General features: G+C 44.7%; 1 protein-coding gene across 1 annotated transcript in view; it reads left to right on the forward strand.

The window, feature by feature from the left end:
- MYO5B (myosin VB) overlaps nt 1-18,936 on the forward strand; it is a 157,602-nt gene extending 138,666 nt beyond the window's left edge. Inside the window, exons 30-39 of the mRNA XM_075077514.1 lie at nt 6,494-6,692; nt 7,502-7,595; nt 8,793-8,936; nt 10,461-10,612; nt 10,801-10,890; nt 12,858-13,008; nt 14,150-14,435; nt 15,557-15,731; nt 16,623-16,703; nt 17,480-18,936. Of these exons, the coding sequence (XP_074933615.1) occupies nt 6,494-6,692; nt 7,502-7,595; nt 8,793-8,936; nt 10,461-10,612; nt 10,801-10,890; nt 12,858-13,008; nt 14,150-14,435; nt 15,557-15,731; nt 16,623-16,703; nt 17,480-17,632 (1,525 nt within the window). The 3' untranslated portion in view covers nt 17,633-18,936. The remainder of the gene's footprint in view (nt 1-6,493; nt 6,693-7,501; nt 7,596-8,792; nt 8,937-10,460; nt 10,613-10,800; nt 10,891-12,857; nt 13,009-14,149; nt 14,436-15,556; nt 15,732-16,622; nt 16,704-17,479) is intronic.

The following is an 18,936-nucleotide window of genomic DNA, read 5'->3' on the forward strand; positions in this document are numbered from 1 at the left end:
GATAGAGATGATGGCTCTTCCATCGGTTCAGACCAATGTGGTAAAGCCGTGGTCCACCCATGGGTCACTCCTAGCTTGAAGTCACCATGTCTTGGCTCTTTAGGCTGGGGATGGAGCATGGCTTTATTTTGGTGGGAGACAGACCTTTTATTCACTTTATATGATCCAGGACTTTTAAATATAGCAGGACGAAAATGGGAAGGTCTTCCAGGTGCTGCTAACCCTGTCCACGTAGTGATCCCCTTCCTCCACACTGCTCTTGAGGGGAAGCCCTTTGATGCCAGGTCAAGGGGAAGTTTGATTTAAAAGCAAACCCTTACCAATGCAGTGAACTCAGCTTTTTTCTTTTCCCTTCCCTCCCACACCCCCCACCCCCCACTGGCTTTCAACTGCTAAAGGGAAAAGTATGAAGTTAGTTTCCAGCTAATTTTCTGCTTCAATAACTGAGTGTAAAGCTAAGTAGGCTTTTTGTTCCCTGTTTCAGTTCCTGGGATCTTTTCTTTCAAGCCTGTTTTGATCTTGGTGGAAAGGTAGAGCCAACAAAAGACTAGGTGATGATGTTAGAGATAATAATCTGGCAGCTCAAAGCAGATCAAGCTTAGTCTTTGAAATTAACTTCTGTGATAACTTCCAAATGATTTCGGTATAGTACATGGCTCTTTTTTCCTGCTGGGTAAGTCCCACCTGCAGCTGCAGTGCAAAGTAAAGGGCTGATGATGCTGGCTTCACTTGGAGGGTGCTTTTGCAGCTGGAAGAGGCCATCACACGGAAAGGGCTCATATCTCTGCTTCCCACTCTCTGATGTGTCTCTTATCACTGCTTCCCACTCTGTCATGTATCTAATCTGTGATGTGCATTAGTTTTCCATTTAATTAAACAACAAGCGTATCTGTGTTTGAAAATGAAATGCTCCTTCTCCTTTATTAAGAGATGATAATTGTCTGAAGGTGCTAAAATTAACATCTCTGGGGTTTGGTATACCTGCACCTCCTTTAAGCTACTTGGAGGAGGGGAGGGAGGTGTTTGGGCAGGAGTTTCTCTCCCTTTCATGGAGGCAGTTTGCCAACTGTGGGTCACCAGCTGCTCCCCCAGACTCATACCTCCAATGTAAGGACAAAGGAGAAAAGAGGTTTTGCAGATCGTGTCCTTTCAACTCATTTCAGGCTTGTTTGAGAGAAGGATTTACCCAGCATTTTAGGAAATTATTTTGGCACATGCTAATTAATCTAATTAGCTAGAAAGGACCCCTGTTGACTTTTAGTGACTTGGACAATATGAACTACTGGGAAAAGGGAAGAAGCTCAGTGATTTCTGAGTCAGTACCGTGTTGATGAACAGGGACTGAATGCTTATTTCCCAGGGCACTTTTATCTTAGCATAGTGGCAGCCCCTCGAGCTGCTTTCCTCATTTACCACAATGCGTATGATTAAACAAAAAGGAAGGAAAGCTATTTTTCAAAGGAGGTTATCCAGGAAAATGCATCTCTTAAATGCTGCTCATCAAATGAGATTTGATGAGGTTAATGACATGTAATAAATAGTGAGGATCCTTTCTGAGTTTTTTTCTTGGTTTTCAGTGCCCAAGTACATGTTCTATTAAGCTTATCTGAACCAAAAAAATAAAGACCTTACTACCCAAACCAGACCAATAAACCTCCCTGTATCTGTCAGCCTATGGACCCTTCTGGAATCCTGCTATGCATGGGTAAAACTTTAATCTAAATTCATACATGCGGCTTTAACAGATGAATTTTCCAAATGTCAATGCCTGAAATGTTTGTTGCTTTTGAGAAATGCCGCGCTCGTACACCAGGATCAAAGGGATGGGCAAGCTGTCTGCGGTGGTGAGACACCTCTCGAGTTCTTTCGTGGTAGTGCTGCAACGCCACAGTTCTCACTGCTTTCCTCGTGTGAAAATTTGCTTTAGAAGGCTTGTGCTTTTCCATTTAAATATGCAGAGCTTTCCTTGCCAGGGAATGGCATTTGCTATACCCTTTTTTAAAATAGGAGATATATATTGGCTTGGTTCTTTTTTATTTTTTTCTGAAAGTTTGATATATTAAGTGATTTGGGTTTTTCTTTTTTTTAATTATTATTTCCAAAAAGCAAAACTTTTTGAACCCACATTGAGGCCAAGTAAAATCTCACTGTAGCAAGTGTTCCTGGTCAGGTTGACCAGCTTATATCACGCATTTGTAATGCGTTCAACACCTTGTTAAAGATAAGTGAGTTTCCTGCCTTTCATAACTTAAAAAAAAAATAATCCAAACCCTGTTAAAAGGAAACCTTTAGTATTAAAGTGAGATGAGACTTTTCTGGGCCTTTTTCTGCCTGGCTGGATACAGAGGGTTGATCTCGAGTGGATGTAAGAGAACAACTATCCAAGGAGTGTTCGGACCGAAGGTTGCTCTGAGGAAAGGCTGGTGTGTTTGACTTGATGATTGAGGAGACCCTCGACTGAAGTAGAAGGAAGAGAGTTTATTTTAGTCCAGTGGAAGTCGCTGCAGAAGGAAGGAAATGGAGAAACTTGTCTTCAAATTGAGTTATTAGCGAGACGTGCCAGAGCCCACAAGGTCTGGAAGAGGATAGAGTTGTTCCAAGCTGTCAGTATGCAATGAGCAGGGGGCTCAGTTTATTTTTGCACTGTAGGTTGGAAGCGCATGTGGGCTCTTCCAGCTCAAGAATAGTTAATTTTTGGGTGGGGGGAAGCAAAGCAGCCTGTTGAGAGCTGCTAAGGATCACTCTGTGCTTTTCATTTTACCCCATCTGTGTTTGGACAGCTCTTCCTTTACCCCTCGGGCTGACTTCTGCTCTCTCATTTATCACTCAAGGTCCGTCTTTCTCCTCCCTGCTTTTTAAGCGTAAGGTTTTAATGAGGATTTGAGCTAGTTGGTGGGGTGTGGGCTTGCCAGCTTCTCCTTGCAGTCATACGGGAAGCAGTTTAGCCATACAGTATGAAATGGAAACTCGGGCTCTGACCTCCAAGAGTTGGGCTTTTTGGTAAAAATACCTCAGGAATGATGATATCCTGCCAGGAGGTTGGACTGGGTGATCTGTGATGGTCCCTTCTCTCCTGGATGATTTTTGGATTGTTGGCTGCAGTGGGTCGGGGAGGAAAGGGCTGCGTGAGGACATGTTTCGCAGCTGGGCTGGAAGGAGAAGCTCCAGTAGCCAGGGGTGTTGTACAGGGCACGACCAGGACATGGTTCTCCTTTGCCATGGTGGAAAAGGAAATACAATGTTATGAAAGTGTGCTTTAAAGAATAAAATAAAACTAAATTAATAAGGGTTCTGCACCTTTTCCCCTTCTACTGCAATTGACCTTTTGTCTTTCTCTGTCCTGTTGTTTCCTTTTTCTGTCCTTTATTTCTAGCAAGACTGAGGACTGGGGGTATCTCAATGAAGATGGAGAGCTCGGCTTGGCTTATCAAGGTTTAAAGCAAGTTGCCAGGTCAAATACTTTCTTTTTTTCCCCCCTCCACTGCTTCTTCTCCCCTCTCTCCCTTTCGCTTTCCCTTTTGTTTCTTTCTCTTCCTCTGCTGTTATCTTCTATAGGACCTGTTGTCCTTCCTGGGAGCAGGTGGAGGTAGGATATCCAAACTGGAGGCATGGAGACCTCCCCTAATTTTCAGAGGTGCCATTGCGATTTTAATTGGGCATTGCTGATGGTGGCTGTTGTCACTAATGCCTGAGCTGTGATTCAGTAAGAATTATGTTACATTAATAGGAAATTGTGCGATAAAGGTGTTGGGAAGCTGTAATCTCCAGGAAGCCAAAAAAACCCACAAAACAACCCCAAAACAAAACCCAAAAAACCCCAAACCAATGAACAAAAAACCCCAAACCATTTTAGATGGTTTTATTTCTGAATTGCATTGAGATATAGCACCTCCCTAAAGAGTTTTCTCCCAGTCCTTGACACGTCAGAAGCGGAGTCCCTGTGCTTGTATCACGATGCTGTCTGCTTTGCATGCTCCCGGGGATTGTGCGCTCCCATCCATGCGTTGCCTGTAGGTATAAGGAGGAAGAACGTGGTGGGGACACAGTGCCGTCCTTCCACAGCCCTCCCCACGTCCTGCTCTGGTGGGCAAATACCCCAGCGGGACGCACCAGGGCAGCAACTGCAACCTCCGTATCTTCTGGGGATGCCGGTGATTCTGTAATGATCTCTCATCTCCAAACTAATGAATGTTTAGAAACACAAATGGAGATTAAAGCGAGGCAGAAGGACTCCTGGATTTTTTTCTCCTGGTTCAACCTGGTGCTTGGAAGAGCTGATAATTAAATGTTAATCAGTCTGTGCTCTCCCGCAGGGTGGTTATGAGGCTCCAGTATATATGATTTTTATAAAAGATATGAAACGAGCTGATTAAGGACACTATAGGAAGGAAAAGTCAAAATAATCTTTTGTATAAAGTAGTCTAAAGTGCTCAGATCTAGAAGGATCAGAGTAAAACCAGACAACAACAGGAAAAATACTGGGGACGATTAATTTGTTTTTCAAAGCAATGTAGGAACCCAAGTTCTTGAAGGAGCATGTTTTTCTGACGGCAGCTCACAGTTAATCCGAACCCACGTGAAGAAACAAAATGAAAATTAAGTACTTACTTCATGGTGTGCCTGTATTTTCCAAGCCTTTTAAGAATATAACTCCTGACAGCATGATTACGAGGCTGTGTGTGTTACTGCCCATGTTTCTATAGTTGGAAAATATCCTTTTCTATCTTTTGCTGGAAAATGAGTGTAGAGATTGGGTTGTTTCAATTTTTTTTTTTTAAAGCAACAACAACGAAAAACAAACTGGAGAATGATTAATGCTTTTCATCCAAACCCCAAAACAACACCAAAAAAATTCTCATGCTTCCCTGAAGGAACAATTAAGCAGTTCACAGGCGTGAATCTCCATTAATTTCCCAGTGGACCTGAAACAGTTGGTCCCGAAGAAGCTTCTTCCCCACTGGCACAGCCCCACGTCTGTGCACGTCCTGGGCAAATGCTAAGCTATCGACACCAGAGCCTTCCTCGCCTTTGACGATCGCTGTTTGCATCCAATGCCAGAGAAGCCGAAGCCTCTGAGCCGGGTGCGTGGCTGTCCGTAGCTCTGCCCAGGAGAGCACATCCATGAGCTACAGGAAGGACATGGCCTTGGTTTATCCCCCTGGGTTGTTCCTCCTCTTTGCCACCATTGCCCTGTATAGTCTGGGACCTAATACTTTGCAGTTTCTGGCTTGATGCCCTTTCTTCAGAGTCCTCATACCTTCTGGAGTAATTTATTTCACTCTTCTTGAAAGAGCTGGTAGAATAACGAGAAGGTTTCCATTTAGCAGAGGGTAGGCAATACCTAAAAATACCTAAAACCATCAATTTTCGTGTCACTTGCCAGGTTTGTCAGCATCCCCATCAGCAAGGGTGTCTACAGGAGGGAGGGCAGTTAACATCTGAGTGATGAATCATTATTCTGCTGGATTAACAAAGGCATTCTGGTTTTGCAAATGGCTCGATAATGCATTAACTCAATGTCTTGCTAACCCTTAGGCTCAGCGTTTCCCCCCTGGGGTTGTCTTTGTGTACAGGCTCAGAGAGACCTGGTGTAGGGGAAGGGAGGGTAGGAGAGGGTGGCAGGACAAATTATTAGAGAAAAAGTTGGGTACCCATCTAAAAGTGGGAGAAAGGCTGGTTTCGGTGACTTCTGTCAGCTGCGTATCGTGGCGTTAGTATTTGTACGTCATGGAGTACAAGGCAACGAGTTGTCTTACCCGCTGCTGTAGAGTCCTGGTGAAGTCAGCAGCGATAATGAAAGCAGGAACTGATCAAGGTGACAGAAAATTGCCTTGTGCCTAGTTTTCTGCAGGTAGTTTATGAATGAAAATTGAAATATAAATGAATATACTTCTTGTTAAGCAAATATAAATAGCAGCTCTACAAACAGCTAGAAGGAATGAAGGGTTTCGGCTTCTGCCTTTCTTGAAACTCTCAGCAGTAGCAAGCGAAGCCGGTGCCAGTCCAACTGCACGGAGCAGTTTGCAAGACGTACAGTCAAGAGTAAGAGCTGATGTTTGAGAAGGGGGTGAGCAGAAGAACAAATGCCCTTCAAGCTGAGCTTTTGAAAAACCCGCAGGTGTTGATCTGCACTGCTTTCTTGCCATGCATTTGCTTTTTTGCTAATGGGAAGAGTAAAGGAAGCCAGATTTGTGATACAGTTGCAGAAAAATGGGAGCTCTTGGATTATTTTTTCCCTCTTCTTTAAAAAAAAACAAACCACAAACTTTTGATCTCAAGCCTCTAATTTCAAAAGTATTTAATCTGCAGTTAAACAAATTACAGACTAATGTGGCAGTAAGAGCTGTAGCACCCCTTTGTGTGTGTCCATTTTAAAGGGAGGTTGACCAGGAACATCTCCCAGGTTGGCTCACTTTTGAAGGGTCTTATCTCAACCAGCGGTTACTGCCACAATGCCAAGATCACAGGATGATTGGTGTGGTCCTTTTCTCAGGTTACTGGAAGCACAGCTCCAGGATCAGAGAAGAGAGCATGAGGAGGAGGTAGAAGCCCTGAAAAACCAGGTGGATGCAATGAAAGAAGAGATGGAGAAACAGCAGCAGGCTTTCCTGCAAAACCTGCAGCTGTCTCCAGAGGCCCAGGTGGAGTTTGGACTTCAGCAAGAAATCACACGTCTCACCAATGAAAATCTGGTAAGAGGCTGTACTGAAAACACAGCCTAAGGAAGAGGAAAGAAAAAGAGGTTGAGAGAAAGGAGATAGGAAATGTGAAGGGGAGGAGAAGGCGCTGGGGTTTTTTCCACTCCTAAAATCTCTGCAAGATCCTTCAGCATCTCTCACTGGTGCATTTGGAGCATTGGTACTCGGCCTTGAACTGCTGTTCAGCGGCCGTGTGACTCTTATGCCTCCCTAGGTACTTAATTTTTTAATTCCGGTTCTTTTTGTTTTAAGCCTGCCTACTTTGTGGCACCACCTACCTGAGGAGATCACTGAAGTCGCTGGGGAAATACTCTGTAATTATGCACAAAGATAACATGGTCCTTTCTTTTAACCTGCATTTACTGGGGGGAGGGGCAGTTGCCACTGTGAAAAGCTGGCCTAGCTATCATAAATTTTTCCCTTCTTGCCTCCTGTATCTCTGTTGCAAGGTCTGGAGCAGATACTGGCCCTTCCTAAGCTGAGGTGAGGGCTGCTTGCCTTTCTCGACAACTGTAGTATCTAAATAGTTTAAATACGATTAACAGCCAGGAGTAAAATGCTTTGGGTGGTGTGTTGTGAGTATTGCCTGCTGTAGGCTCCTAGAAAAAAGCAGGTGCACAACATCCACAGTCTTTGCAGTGTAGGTAAGGGTGTTTCTGAGCAATCAAGAAATAACACAGTTCTCGTACCAAGATGCTCGCACCGTGCGGTAGCGGTGCATAGACCAGGCTGCTGAGTGACTGCAGCCTCAAACTCACCCCAGGTGAGTTGTTCTTAGGTTTACTGCATCTTCTGTTTTCCAGGATCTTAAAGAATTGCTAGAGAAGTTGGAAAAGAATGAAAAGAAGCTGAAGAAGCAGCTGAAGATTTACATGAAGAAGGTCCAAGATTTTGAAGGTGACTTGGCTGTTGGTAGACATTGGGGTGGGGAAGTGGCACTCTGGTTTCACTCCTTTAGCCAGCCTTGGAGAGCTGCAGGTTTTTCTCTTTTTCTTTCTATTAAAGTAAGATTTTGCTCATTCTGGCACGCTGCGCTAGCACTGAGCTCATTGGTGGTGTGACAGCAGGGAACGGAGAGTCCAGATGAACCTCCTGGGTCATGCTTAGGCTGCCTTTGAGCATGTAGAGCTGCGCTGCTGTAGCTTGAGTTTGTTAATGTGGTTGAAGGCGGTAAACTTGGAAGAGGGTCTGTGAAGTGATGGAGGGTGAGTGTTTGCTGGAGGTGTTGGTCCGACGCCTGGTGTAGCAGGGTTCGGATGGTATTTAAGAAACCTTTTTGCTTTCATTGCTGTCAATGCTGTGATCCAAGCAGACACAGAGAGAGACCAGTGGCTAGCAGGCAGCTGCTCTGTTCTGGCAGTTTCGAGGGGGATTAAAACCACTTAGGATTACAATATGTATGTATAGTCTGCTTTATTGGAAAACACTTCAAATGTGACATCTGTGTTGTATAGAGGAACTTTCCGTTCTCTGGAGATGCTGTGATTCATCACATAACCTTGTTCTCATGAGCTAATTTCTAAGAACTAGGCATTAAGTGAAATTACGCTGAATAACTGGAGGGTTTCCACGGCTAGCACAGCTGGTCTCTGCCAGTGTCATCTGCATGCAGCAGGCTGCCGTTCAGTGCAGTGCTTGCATGCTGGTCTCTTCTGTTTTATTAAACTTTTATGGAAGCCTAACGCTCAGTGGTGTGCCATTGCGGTTCTTCAGCTTTACAGGCAGCCAGAAGATGTGGTATTTAGGTATTTTTTTCATTGCCTGGCTATTTTTTTACCCCTCTGTGAAAATGATACGCTAAAAAGCTTCCTGTGGGGTTACTGCCTTCTAGCCTGTGGTTCCTTGGAAAATAAAAACCAGCTTCATCTTCTCCTCTTTATGTCTAACTTTTGCACTCTATTTCATTCAGAGTCAGACTACAGCTGACCGGTAATCCAAGACGTGGTTCTTTGTATTTTTTATGTGTCTGTCGAAGCCGATGACATTATTGGAAACTTAATATCTAGCACTTTGACACAGTGTTGGCTCTAAGGCCAACAGAGGATGTGAATAGTTCTCAATCACCCAATACGACCTTCCATGCTCTTTTCACAGCATCCCAAGCCATGGTACCAGCGGAGAGGAGGCGGCACGAGCGTAACATGCAAGTCGCTGTCCAGAGAAAGGAGAAAGATTTTCAGGGCATGTTGGAATATTATAAAGAAGATGAGCCACTCCTCATCCGAAACCTCATTACAGGTGAGGAACTTGCTCTGCTCCTGTGCCTGGCTCCTTCTTCTCTTGCCTGGGAGAGTTTGCAAACTTCAGATCTCAAGACAGACAGAGAGATCTTCTGAAATTAATCCCTTCTGGGGCTGCATGTTTATGGTGACGGCAGTTTTGGTAGGTAAAGCTGTACAGTCCTAAGCAGACAGACCAGCATGGATATAACCCTTAGGGATAGCAAAAAAAATGGAAAATGCAAGGAGGAGGCTGCAGTTTTTAGAGCAGGCAGTACCTTGCTGAGCTTCATACGATGCGGTAATAGATGGGGGATAGTAAGGGAGAGACCCCAGGGATTTTGCACAGTAATGGAACAAAGGTAGTTTGATTTGTGAGATAATAACAAATAATGGATAATAAACTTGTGAGCTCTCTTACGCTGGAAGGTCTGATCAGAATTGCTGCCAGCATCCCCTTATTCAATGCTGCTGGAGAAGTCATGCCTCCCTGGGTGTTAGTATTTACCATCACCTTCTAACCCCAGCGGAGTCTAGTGAGGATGTAAAAAGTGTTCCAAGAGCAATGCTAGCCCATTGCTGTGGTCTTTGAAGTTCCCCAAATCACACAGGCTCTTCCTTTAGAGGCAGCAAATGCCCACAGCTCCCATTAGGATCCAGTATCTTGAGGGAAAGACTGATTTACTGAGTCGTGAATTCAGAGTTTGGGGGAGGGTTATAACCTGTGGGAGGTATTCCTGAAAGCTTCAGAAAGGTTTTTCTAAGGTTATTTGTGTGCTGCTTGAGCAGGCTTTTACCTGGTAAAGAAGATGTAGCACTATCTGTGCACACCTGGTGCATCCCTAAAATGTAATGTCGTACCAGCACGAACATCAGTGCATGCTGTGCTACCTTCCCAAGCCCTGGTGCTGTGGCTTTTCTGCTTTGGCTGGCTCCAGCAGGTCTGTCTGTCCTGCAGCTGGACCTCTGGTTCTGTGTCCACGCTGCAGAGAAGGATGCAAGTTGCCAAACAACTCGCTGTGTTTGGTTACAAGTACCTGAGAGGGGCTGGAGTGAGGGGGGGGTCGGTCTCTGCTCCCAAGTCACCAGGGACAGGACGAGAGGAAACAGCCTCAAGCTGCACCAGGGGAGGTTTAGGTTGGAGATGAGGGGAAATGTCTTCCCTGCCAGAGCGGTCAGGCCCTGGCACAGGCTGCCCAGAGAGGTGGGGGAGTCACCGTCCCTGGGGGGGTTCAAAGGACGTGCAGACGTGGCCCTTGGGGCCATGGTTTAGGAGGCCTGGGGGTGCTGGGTTGGGAGTTGGACCTGATGGTCCTAGAGGTCTTTTCCAGTCTTAATGATTCTATGATTCTAAATCTCAGCTTCTCCGGGGCTGGAGGGGAGAGGGGTTTGCCTGGGTATGTCTCCAGCTCTGGTGTTGCCTGTTTCACCTGACAGTGAATTTTAAGAGGATTAAAAAAAAAACTAAACAAACAAAAAAACCCCAAGCCAAAACAAACTAAAAAAAAAAAACACAAAAAACAAACAAATTCAAATCTTCTAGATCTCAAGCCCCAGGCAGTGTCTGCTACTGTTCCCTGCCTTCCCGCCTATATCCTCTACATGTGCATCAGACACGCGGATTATATCAACGATGACCAGAAAGTGCACTCCTTGCTCACCTCCACCATCAACGGCATTAAGAAAGTGTTGAAGGTAGGTGTCCATTCCCTCTTCTCTTTGGGTTGAGATGGAGAAAGATGGTCGAAGCATGGGAAATTCAGCACTCGTAGTGATTTTCTAACCCAAACATTCTTATAGCTTCCCTTTTTGGAAGAACAGGAGAATTACGATCTTAGCAATTAGTGTGAGGGGTCTCACATGTTTTCATTTTGCTCCTCCAGAAACACAATGACGATTTTGAGATGACGTCGTTTTGGCTGGCGAATACGTGTCGCCTCCTGCACTGTTTAAAGCAGTACAGCGGAGATGCGGTAAGAAACTCGTGGTTGATGCTTGAGTACAGTGACATTCCTCCAGGAAGCGTGTTCGGCTCTCCTGGGTCTGGTGGCTTCCCTCTGGCTACGACACGGGGTCATCTCTGACCTTCCTCCTTCTTTTATTTGGATATAACGTGAGGCAGCTCCTACCAGAGGTTCACGGGGCATTGCACCGAGACAAGGCATTTGAGAACTGAAACCAGGACGATTACAACACAACGTGGAACAGAATATTTTGAATTTCGTAGCCAGCCGTGCACTTTGATTTGCCTGAACTGGGGATTTCCTTCTGGTAGGCCGTGTTGGAGGTGGTTCCCCTGGTTTTAATAGATCCCACAGCTTTTCATTAACCGAGATTTTTAGACAAGGGAAAATTGTTCCAAATCTTACAGTTTTATTCTGAATGTTTCTACTGATCTTTTTTTTTCTTGTTCTGTTCAAGTAGTTCAAAATAACCACACTTTCAGAGAGCAAAAATGCATAATCATAATGTAAGGTTTCAGAAGGAAATCCTCTCACTTCTTCCCACCTCAGCAATATTTTATAAGTTGAAATAAGTTTTATTATAAGCTGATCCCTTCCGACAAAACCAGATCGTCACAATCCGCTTAGTACGTTACACGCTGCCATTCTTAGAGCCATATGTTCTGGGTATTTAAAATTTTCAACAGAGCCAAATTCTGTCGTTTCTCATTCAGTCTTGATTTGTGTTAGATGTATTGAGCAATCAAGCTTTAAGACTAAATCAAAATTTCATGGAGTCAAATTAACTATTCAGGTCATTCACAAGATAATGACCGGCATGTAAAACCTTAGCGTTGCGCTTCCAAGATTTAAATTAAAAAGAAAAATAAATTAGGTAATACTTACTAATAGTTATGCTCCTGTTTGCCCTCTTCTGCCTGGATAACAACATTACATTTAAAGAAAAGCCTCTGCAGAAATCCAGCAGGGTAAAAAAAACCCCAAACCCAAACTTAAATTTCACATTCTTTGCTAGGATTTGCTGTGTTAAATGAACAAGCTATTTTCAAGTTCTGTTGATAATTTGGTAAAATAATTCTGAGCAGTTTCCAAAATCCTGTTATCTTTAGTTTGAAATCCAACCGATTTTTAAGAAAACGGGTTTAAAAGAAAAACCCAAACGAAATGCAGTCTTGCACTGCGAAGAGCACGATATTTTTTTCATTAGTGAGGAAAAACGAGAAATTCTGAAGTCAACTCAAATTTTTTGCTAGTCAGCAAACAACAAAAAAAAGTTGCGTAGTTCTCATTTTGACACCAAGCTGGTAAGACCACATGAGCAGGCAATTAAAGCACCTGTGTTAATCACAAGGTTAAGTTAGATCATATTTGCTTCTGCGAGCAAAACCGGCATTCATGTCTGAGCCCCGAACTCGGGGCTACAGCACGCGTTTGCAGGATGGGAGATCAGCTGCTGCTCCAGCGAAAGGCAGGGAATAAATTCAGTTATTTGGAGAGGTTTCTGAACTTCAGATCGGTTAAAAATGTTGTCCAAGCATATAGCACGTGGTTATAATATTTCTTTCCCATTTTCTAATACCTTAATCTCAAAATATTTGGTTTAATAAATTATTGCAACTCGCAGGGAGGAACAAATAGCTAAAAAAAGTTTCTTGGGGACTGAAATGTCATCTTCTGGTTTATGTAGATGTTGCAGTTAATACAAATGCTGCTGCTTGCTGACGCTACATTGAAAAACTTATTGCATAATGATAATTTTCTTCAAAAAGCAGCCCTCTAGTAATAATTTACGAACAAATGGCTGAGTAAATCAAAGGTGGTTTATGAGTCTTGATCTTTTCTATAATAGAGTGAAAATGTACTTTGGTAACATCTTGGGTATATTGTACTCGAAGGGTTTTTGTAATGCAGTGGTTTTACTGGACTATAAATAGGTGGAATAATGAAACCCGGTGTTTTCATCTCCTTCCGTTCAGGGTTTCATGACACAAAACACGCCTAAGCAGAACGAGCACTGTCTGAAGAACTTTGACCTGACCGAGTACCGCCAGGTGCTGAGCCACCTCTCCATCCAGATCTACCAGCAGCTCATTAAGATAGCAGAGGGCGTACTCCAGCCCATGATCGGTAAGTTCACAGCACACTCCTAGGAGGGTATTTTTTTGCTGTAATTATCTACTCTTGAGTGTTTTTCAGACCTTTGTAACGGTGCTAGCATGACTTCTCCCCAAAAGAAAAGCCTGCAGTTGGTAGGGAGGCATATTTTAAAAAGAATGGGTTTGGAGCAGGTCCTCATGTTAGCAGTGACCTGGAGTTAGGGAGGCAGGCCTGGATGAGTTTTTCTTTTCCCCCCATGATAGAAACTAATAGGGATGAGGTTTCTTCCCCATCATGTTATGGAAGATACCTCCTTCCTTTCTCTGGGGAGGTAATGACAGAGGTGAGGTGGTGCTGGTGGGTCCGTAGGAACAGAGTTCCCCTCCAGACCAGGTTCGTGGTTAAGCTTTTTATAGATGGAAATGTGCATTATGAGGGAGGAGAGAATTGGGAAGAGGAAAAAAGAGACTAATAAAAACCTTGTTTTGCAAGGGTGAGTCCGTATGGCAAGAGTTACCTCCTCAGCTAAATCTGTCCTCCTTGCGAAGCTACTTGAGGGGCTGTTCTCAGTGCTTTATATTTTCTAGCTGCTGGTAGTTTCCTTGAGCTCCCAGCCCAGACTCCTCTCTATCTGGGCCTCTCTCCCTTTGCCCTCCAAAAGTCATTGCACAAATTCAGGCTGTATCCCACGGCATCGCTGCATGTTCCTCCTGCTTCTCGCAGAAAGGTGTCCCGTTCCACTACCGCTTAGTCAGGTTGTAAGAGTTTTATTACTTTTTCATCTGTCTTCATTTTTCCCAATCCTTTGAGCCAATTAATCACTTTAACTGCAGTCTTTAAGGCTCTGTGGTGGGTAGAGGGAGAACTGATCACAGCTCAAAGGAGAGGTGTTCCCAGTTCCTGCGGCATGGTAAGTGATTTCTGCGTAGTAACACCAAATGGAGGAAAAAGCGTGATCCTAAAGATATTCTGTGTGCTTTAACTATTTCGTATCATCACAATAAACTAGCAATTCATGGATCAGGCCTCCCAGCATCCATCATATTGCATCACTGAGACTGCTGCATTTTTATGACTGCCCACGGAGGGATCAGTTCTTACTTCTAGTGACTAACAGGTGAACGCAAGCTTTTTCAGCTCATTTCCTGTGCCGCCCCCCCCCCTTTTTCAGTGTCTGCAGTGTTGGAAAATGAAAGTATCCAAGGGCTTTCTGGTGTTAAGCCGATGGGCTACAGGAATCGCTCCTCCAGCATGGCAGATGGTGACAGCACCTACAGCTTAGACTCAATAATTCGCCAGCTGAACACATTCCACAGCATCATGTGCGACCAGGGTCTGGACCCAGAGATCGTGCAGCAGGTCTTCAAGCAGCTCTTCTACATGATCAACGCGGTCGCCCTGAACAACCTCCTGCTGAGGAAGGATGTCTGCTCATGGAGCACGGGCATGCAGCTAAGGTGGGACACAGGCTTGGGGCGGGGATGTAACTGCTTAAGGAATTTTTGGTTAATTTTACAAGGTGGTGGAAAAATAGGAAAATAAAATGCAGTGGTGTAAGGAAGGGGAGAGACACTGGATTCAGCAGGGGACTGATGCAGTGGCAGTTAAAGCTGACCGCCGTTGAGTAATGCCTGTGCAATGCAGTTTGCTGTGCCACTCATGATTTAAAAGCCTGTTACAGTAATTATCTCTGGGGTGGGCTTTCCCCTAGCCTTGCCTCACCAGCCTGAATGGGAAGGCTGCCCAGCCCAAAGACTACACCAGGTGATGCTGGATGGATTGAACATCAGGGTGGAGAAGTCTCCGTGGTTCCTTCCTGCTCTAACAAGTGTAGCATCAAAGGCTCCCATTCTGCAGGTGGATCTTCAAGACAAACCCCTGTTGCTGTGTGAAGTGGCTCTGGCCTCTCATGAGCCGCAGGCAAGCGGCAGCACGGACGTTGGCTGGGCTGGGGTCAGGGGCCCCCGTGCTCCATCGCCATCTTAGCGTAGTGTGGCGATAAGGATTGAAACATGAAAGGACAGCTAGTGCAAACCTGCTGGAAAGGGGTCGTGGCTATTTATCAGCCCCAGCATAAATCTGTCAACTTACTTCTCACTGTAAATGATTTAAACCTTCCTTTTGCTATCCTCTCCCCTTCCCACGGTGGATCCTTTGTGTGTTCCCCTTGAGCCCGGGAGCGGGCACAAGCAAAGGCATTTTTTGTGTAGATGTTTTCAAAGGCACTCAGGTACCTTGCAGGATTTAGTTAGCATTTAAAAGCTTGTTAAAAGCTTGATTTTAATTGACTTTTGAAACTTGAACGCATCGGAATGCTGTAGAAAAGCACATCCCTTGTGCTGTTCAGCTGTTACATGGCTCATCTATTTCTAAGATACATAAAGTATAAGTTCTGCTTTCAGTTGCTGAGTATTAAGCTTTCGTCTGGTTGCCACTTGCCGTGTGTATCACAAATATGCGTCAAAAAAGCCATGTATACCAGCACTGCAATGTACCTTGAGTCTTGTAGAGGATTTCTGAGATGCTGTGTCTTATCTCACGGCTCTCAGCTCACATCTTATCTTGGTTGCTTACTCAGGTTTAACATAAGCCAGCTGGAGGAATGGCTGCGTGGGAAGAATCTGCAGCAGAGTGGGGCGGCACAAACTTTGGAGCCCTTGATTCAGGCGGCCCAGCTTCTGCAGCTGAAAAAGAAAACCTCGGAAGATGCCGAGGCCATCTGCTCCTTGTGCACGTCGCTCACGACACAGCAGGTAGGGAGCAGGGCAGAGGTTTACACCAGAGGGTACTGATAAGTAAAGGAGTGGGAAGGGGTGGTCTCCCGGTGCCAGCTCTTCGTGCCATTCCCACGGTGGGGACAACTTGTCATTTTCAGGACTGATGTTTGGTATCGACCCCTGTCAGAGGTAGTCATTGCAGCGGCTCCTCTCTTACAGCGCTGCTGATGGTGCCGGAGCTCCAGCCGAAATGTTCAAAGATGAAAGCCAGCCCTGAGGGGTTTGTGGTACAAGTCAGACACTTGGCATTTTAAACCCACCCGTTGTCTAGGTCTGCAGGATGCCCAGCGAGCACTCGTATTTGGGGCAGGAGGTTGAGAACTGCCCAGCTAGGCTGGCTGGATCCGACCTTAAACATTGAGACTCCACTCCAGGAGGTTATAAACTCATTGTCTTTGTTGCTGGATTGCCTAGCCTTAATTTGATAATGTCATAGCAAGGGAGAAGCGAGAGGCGTGAGCTGATCTCCAGTGATTCTTGGGGATCCTTTCTCCTGTATCTCCATCATCTATAACATGTGCTCTTGAGGGGTGGTAGGGGAGGAGCAGGAGGAGAAGTGACATCGGAAGTACTGGGAAGTGGTCACCCGTGTCACCATGTGCCGACCGAGTGGAGTCCCTGTACAAATCTGATGTTCAAGTCTGTTCCCCGTTTACAAATGTTGCCGTGACTTTGACAGGTCCGTAGATGCTTGCCACACCTTACAGCGGCAAAGGAGCACCAGGATGATACGTGCTACTTCTGCTTCTCAGTAGTGTCATAGGAGACTCGTTATGGCCATATCAAGAGAAAATATTAGTGGTGCTTTGCATTCTGGAAAAGTTTGGCTTCTCATGACTGTCTGTAATCCTATTTTGTTTTCAACAGATTGTAAAGATACTTAATCTCTACACTCCTGTGAATGAGTTTGAAGAACGCGTGACAGTAGCTTTCATACGAGACATACAGGTAAATTAAAAGGCCGTAAAGTGGAGGAGGTAGTACTAATGACACCTACATTAAATCTTTACTAACTCGGGCAATTTGTGATAGGCATGCTGCTGCACGTTGTCCTGAATTTAGTGCTCTGTGTGTGCACACGCTTATTTGCAGCGTACGGCCTCAGGGATAACCAGGCTGTTAATCACAAAGAGCAATAAGCACCTAAGTTCTCAGATCAGCTAATGCAATACTCTTTAGTAGCACTGCGGCTCCGAGGTAAGGTTGCAGGAGTCAGCGAAGCATCTCTGAAATGCAGTTACTTCGGAAGTACGAGGCAAAAATTGGCAACTAAAGGAAAAATCAATAAATGAAAACCGAAGTTCTTTTAATGCTCCCAAGGAGGAGGCAGGAAATGGAAAGAGAAACATGTTCAGCTACTCGTAGAGTATGCCTCCGTCACTGAGCGGCTGAATTAAAAGTGGTCTGCTGGTGTCACACAGCGCTGCTTTCGCTGCGCGGGGGGGTCGTGTTGCTTCCAAGTCCTGTGTCTTGCTTCGCGGTCATGTGGAAAATGTCGCCAGGTTCTTCCAAAGCAGTGATTCCTGTAATCTGTGTAGAAGTTCCTGTAAATATTTGCTGGGAGGAAGGCTGCTGCAATAAGAGAACAAAATAGTTCTCGCTGGTTTTTGCAATATCTCTAAAATCGTGTGTGTTCTCAAGCCTTTGATGATGATAAACGTGCCAAATGCAAAGAAAAGGCAACAAGTGACACTAAATTTGTTTTCTTCTCCCACACCTCACAGATGCACTTGCAAGAGCGAAACGATCCTCCGCAGCTGCTGTTAGACTTCAAGCACATGTTCCCAGTTTTGTTTCCATTCAACCCATCCTCCATAACCATGGACTCGATTCATCTCCCTGCTTCTCTCAAGTTGGAATTTCTCAATAAAGTCTGAAGAAAGTATATTTAAGCCCACCTCTCCTACCCAGAGAGCTCCAGTGAAGAAAAGAAAATCACGAATGGGATTTAAGGAGCTTTTTAAATATGGACCAAACAGGTTTATGGAAGAACCAATACACAATAATAAACGGATGCTAAACTGTACAGTAAAAAAGAGACTGATCTGTATGTGATTTTTTTGGTAATTTGCAGCTCAGAATAAGGACACTTGAAATGTAGATTTATTTTTTACTGCCTGATTTTTACGTTGACATAGTTCAATGCCCATAATCATCTCCAAAAACCACTAACAAAAAAAAATGGTGAGTTGGAGACAACTTTGATCTTCATAGGTGTCTATGAAGATACGCTGCCTCGAAGGACATGCAATTTGTCTAAGACCTAGGCGGTTTGGTATGTATTAATAAGGGGACATGCAATTCTGCCTCTTGTTCTCGCTAGCAACTGTCACGATAGCGAGTTCAGAAAGCAAACTGCAGAAGGTGCAATACGTATTTATCGCGCCGGTTAAGGTAACGGGCTTGGCCTTCCACTGGCGTGGAATTTATCACCAATTCCATGTTTCAGATGTGCTATTGCTCCTCCTAACTACATCCAGGGCACCTGCTTCATGGGCATTCCAATAAATTGGCAGTTTGGACTTTCTTCCTTACCAAATTTACATTAGTGACTCACAAAGGTTTTGTCCTAGTGAAATAATCTCAAGACAAAGGCCTTTAGGCCTCCTGCTTTCTAGTACAGATGAGGATCACCCTGATCCCTGCTGTTGGCTTTCCCTGTGCTTTTAAAGGTCAAAAAGCTTTCATCCCATGGCGATTGAGGTTCTGAGACCTCTTACATGGCCTGTATCGGAATCTCAGGCAGAGATAAGACATGCTAAGGCAGCCCAGTTTAATCATCGGGTCCCCGGTCCTACCCAGGTCAGTGGGTTAGTCCTAGCCACAGCATTCCATGGGAAAAAACGCATTCAGTTCAGTGGCCATCCGGAATTTTACCAGTTGTGAAGGTACGGCGCTCAGATAAATGAAGAATACTTACACAAAAAAAAAAAGTTTTAAACCAAAAGGGAATGGATAAGCAAGGAAATGTTTTCACACAAAAAAAATTGTAAGACAGTGTGTTAGTCGTGTAAGCCATTTCTTTTAAGAGTGAACGTGAACTCTTTGTCTACAACAACCTGAAATGAATAATTGGTCTTGTCGAAGCAGATCTTAACTGCCCTGCTTTGGGGGTTGCAGCTCCTGAAGTCTCGGCAATTCCACAATGATTAAGAGCTTTCAGGGAAAAAAAAAAAACAAC

Source organism: Phalacrocorax aristotelis, chromosome W, assembly GCF_949628215.1.
Source record: "Phalacrocorax aristotelis chromosome W, bGulAri2.1, whole genome shotgun sequence".
NCBI classification, from domain to species: Eukaryota; Metazoa; Chordata; class Aves; order Suliformes; family Phalacrocoracidae; genus Phalacrocorax; species Phalacrocorax aristotelis.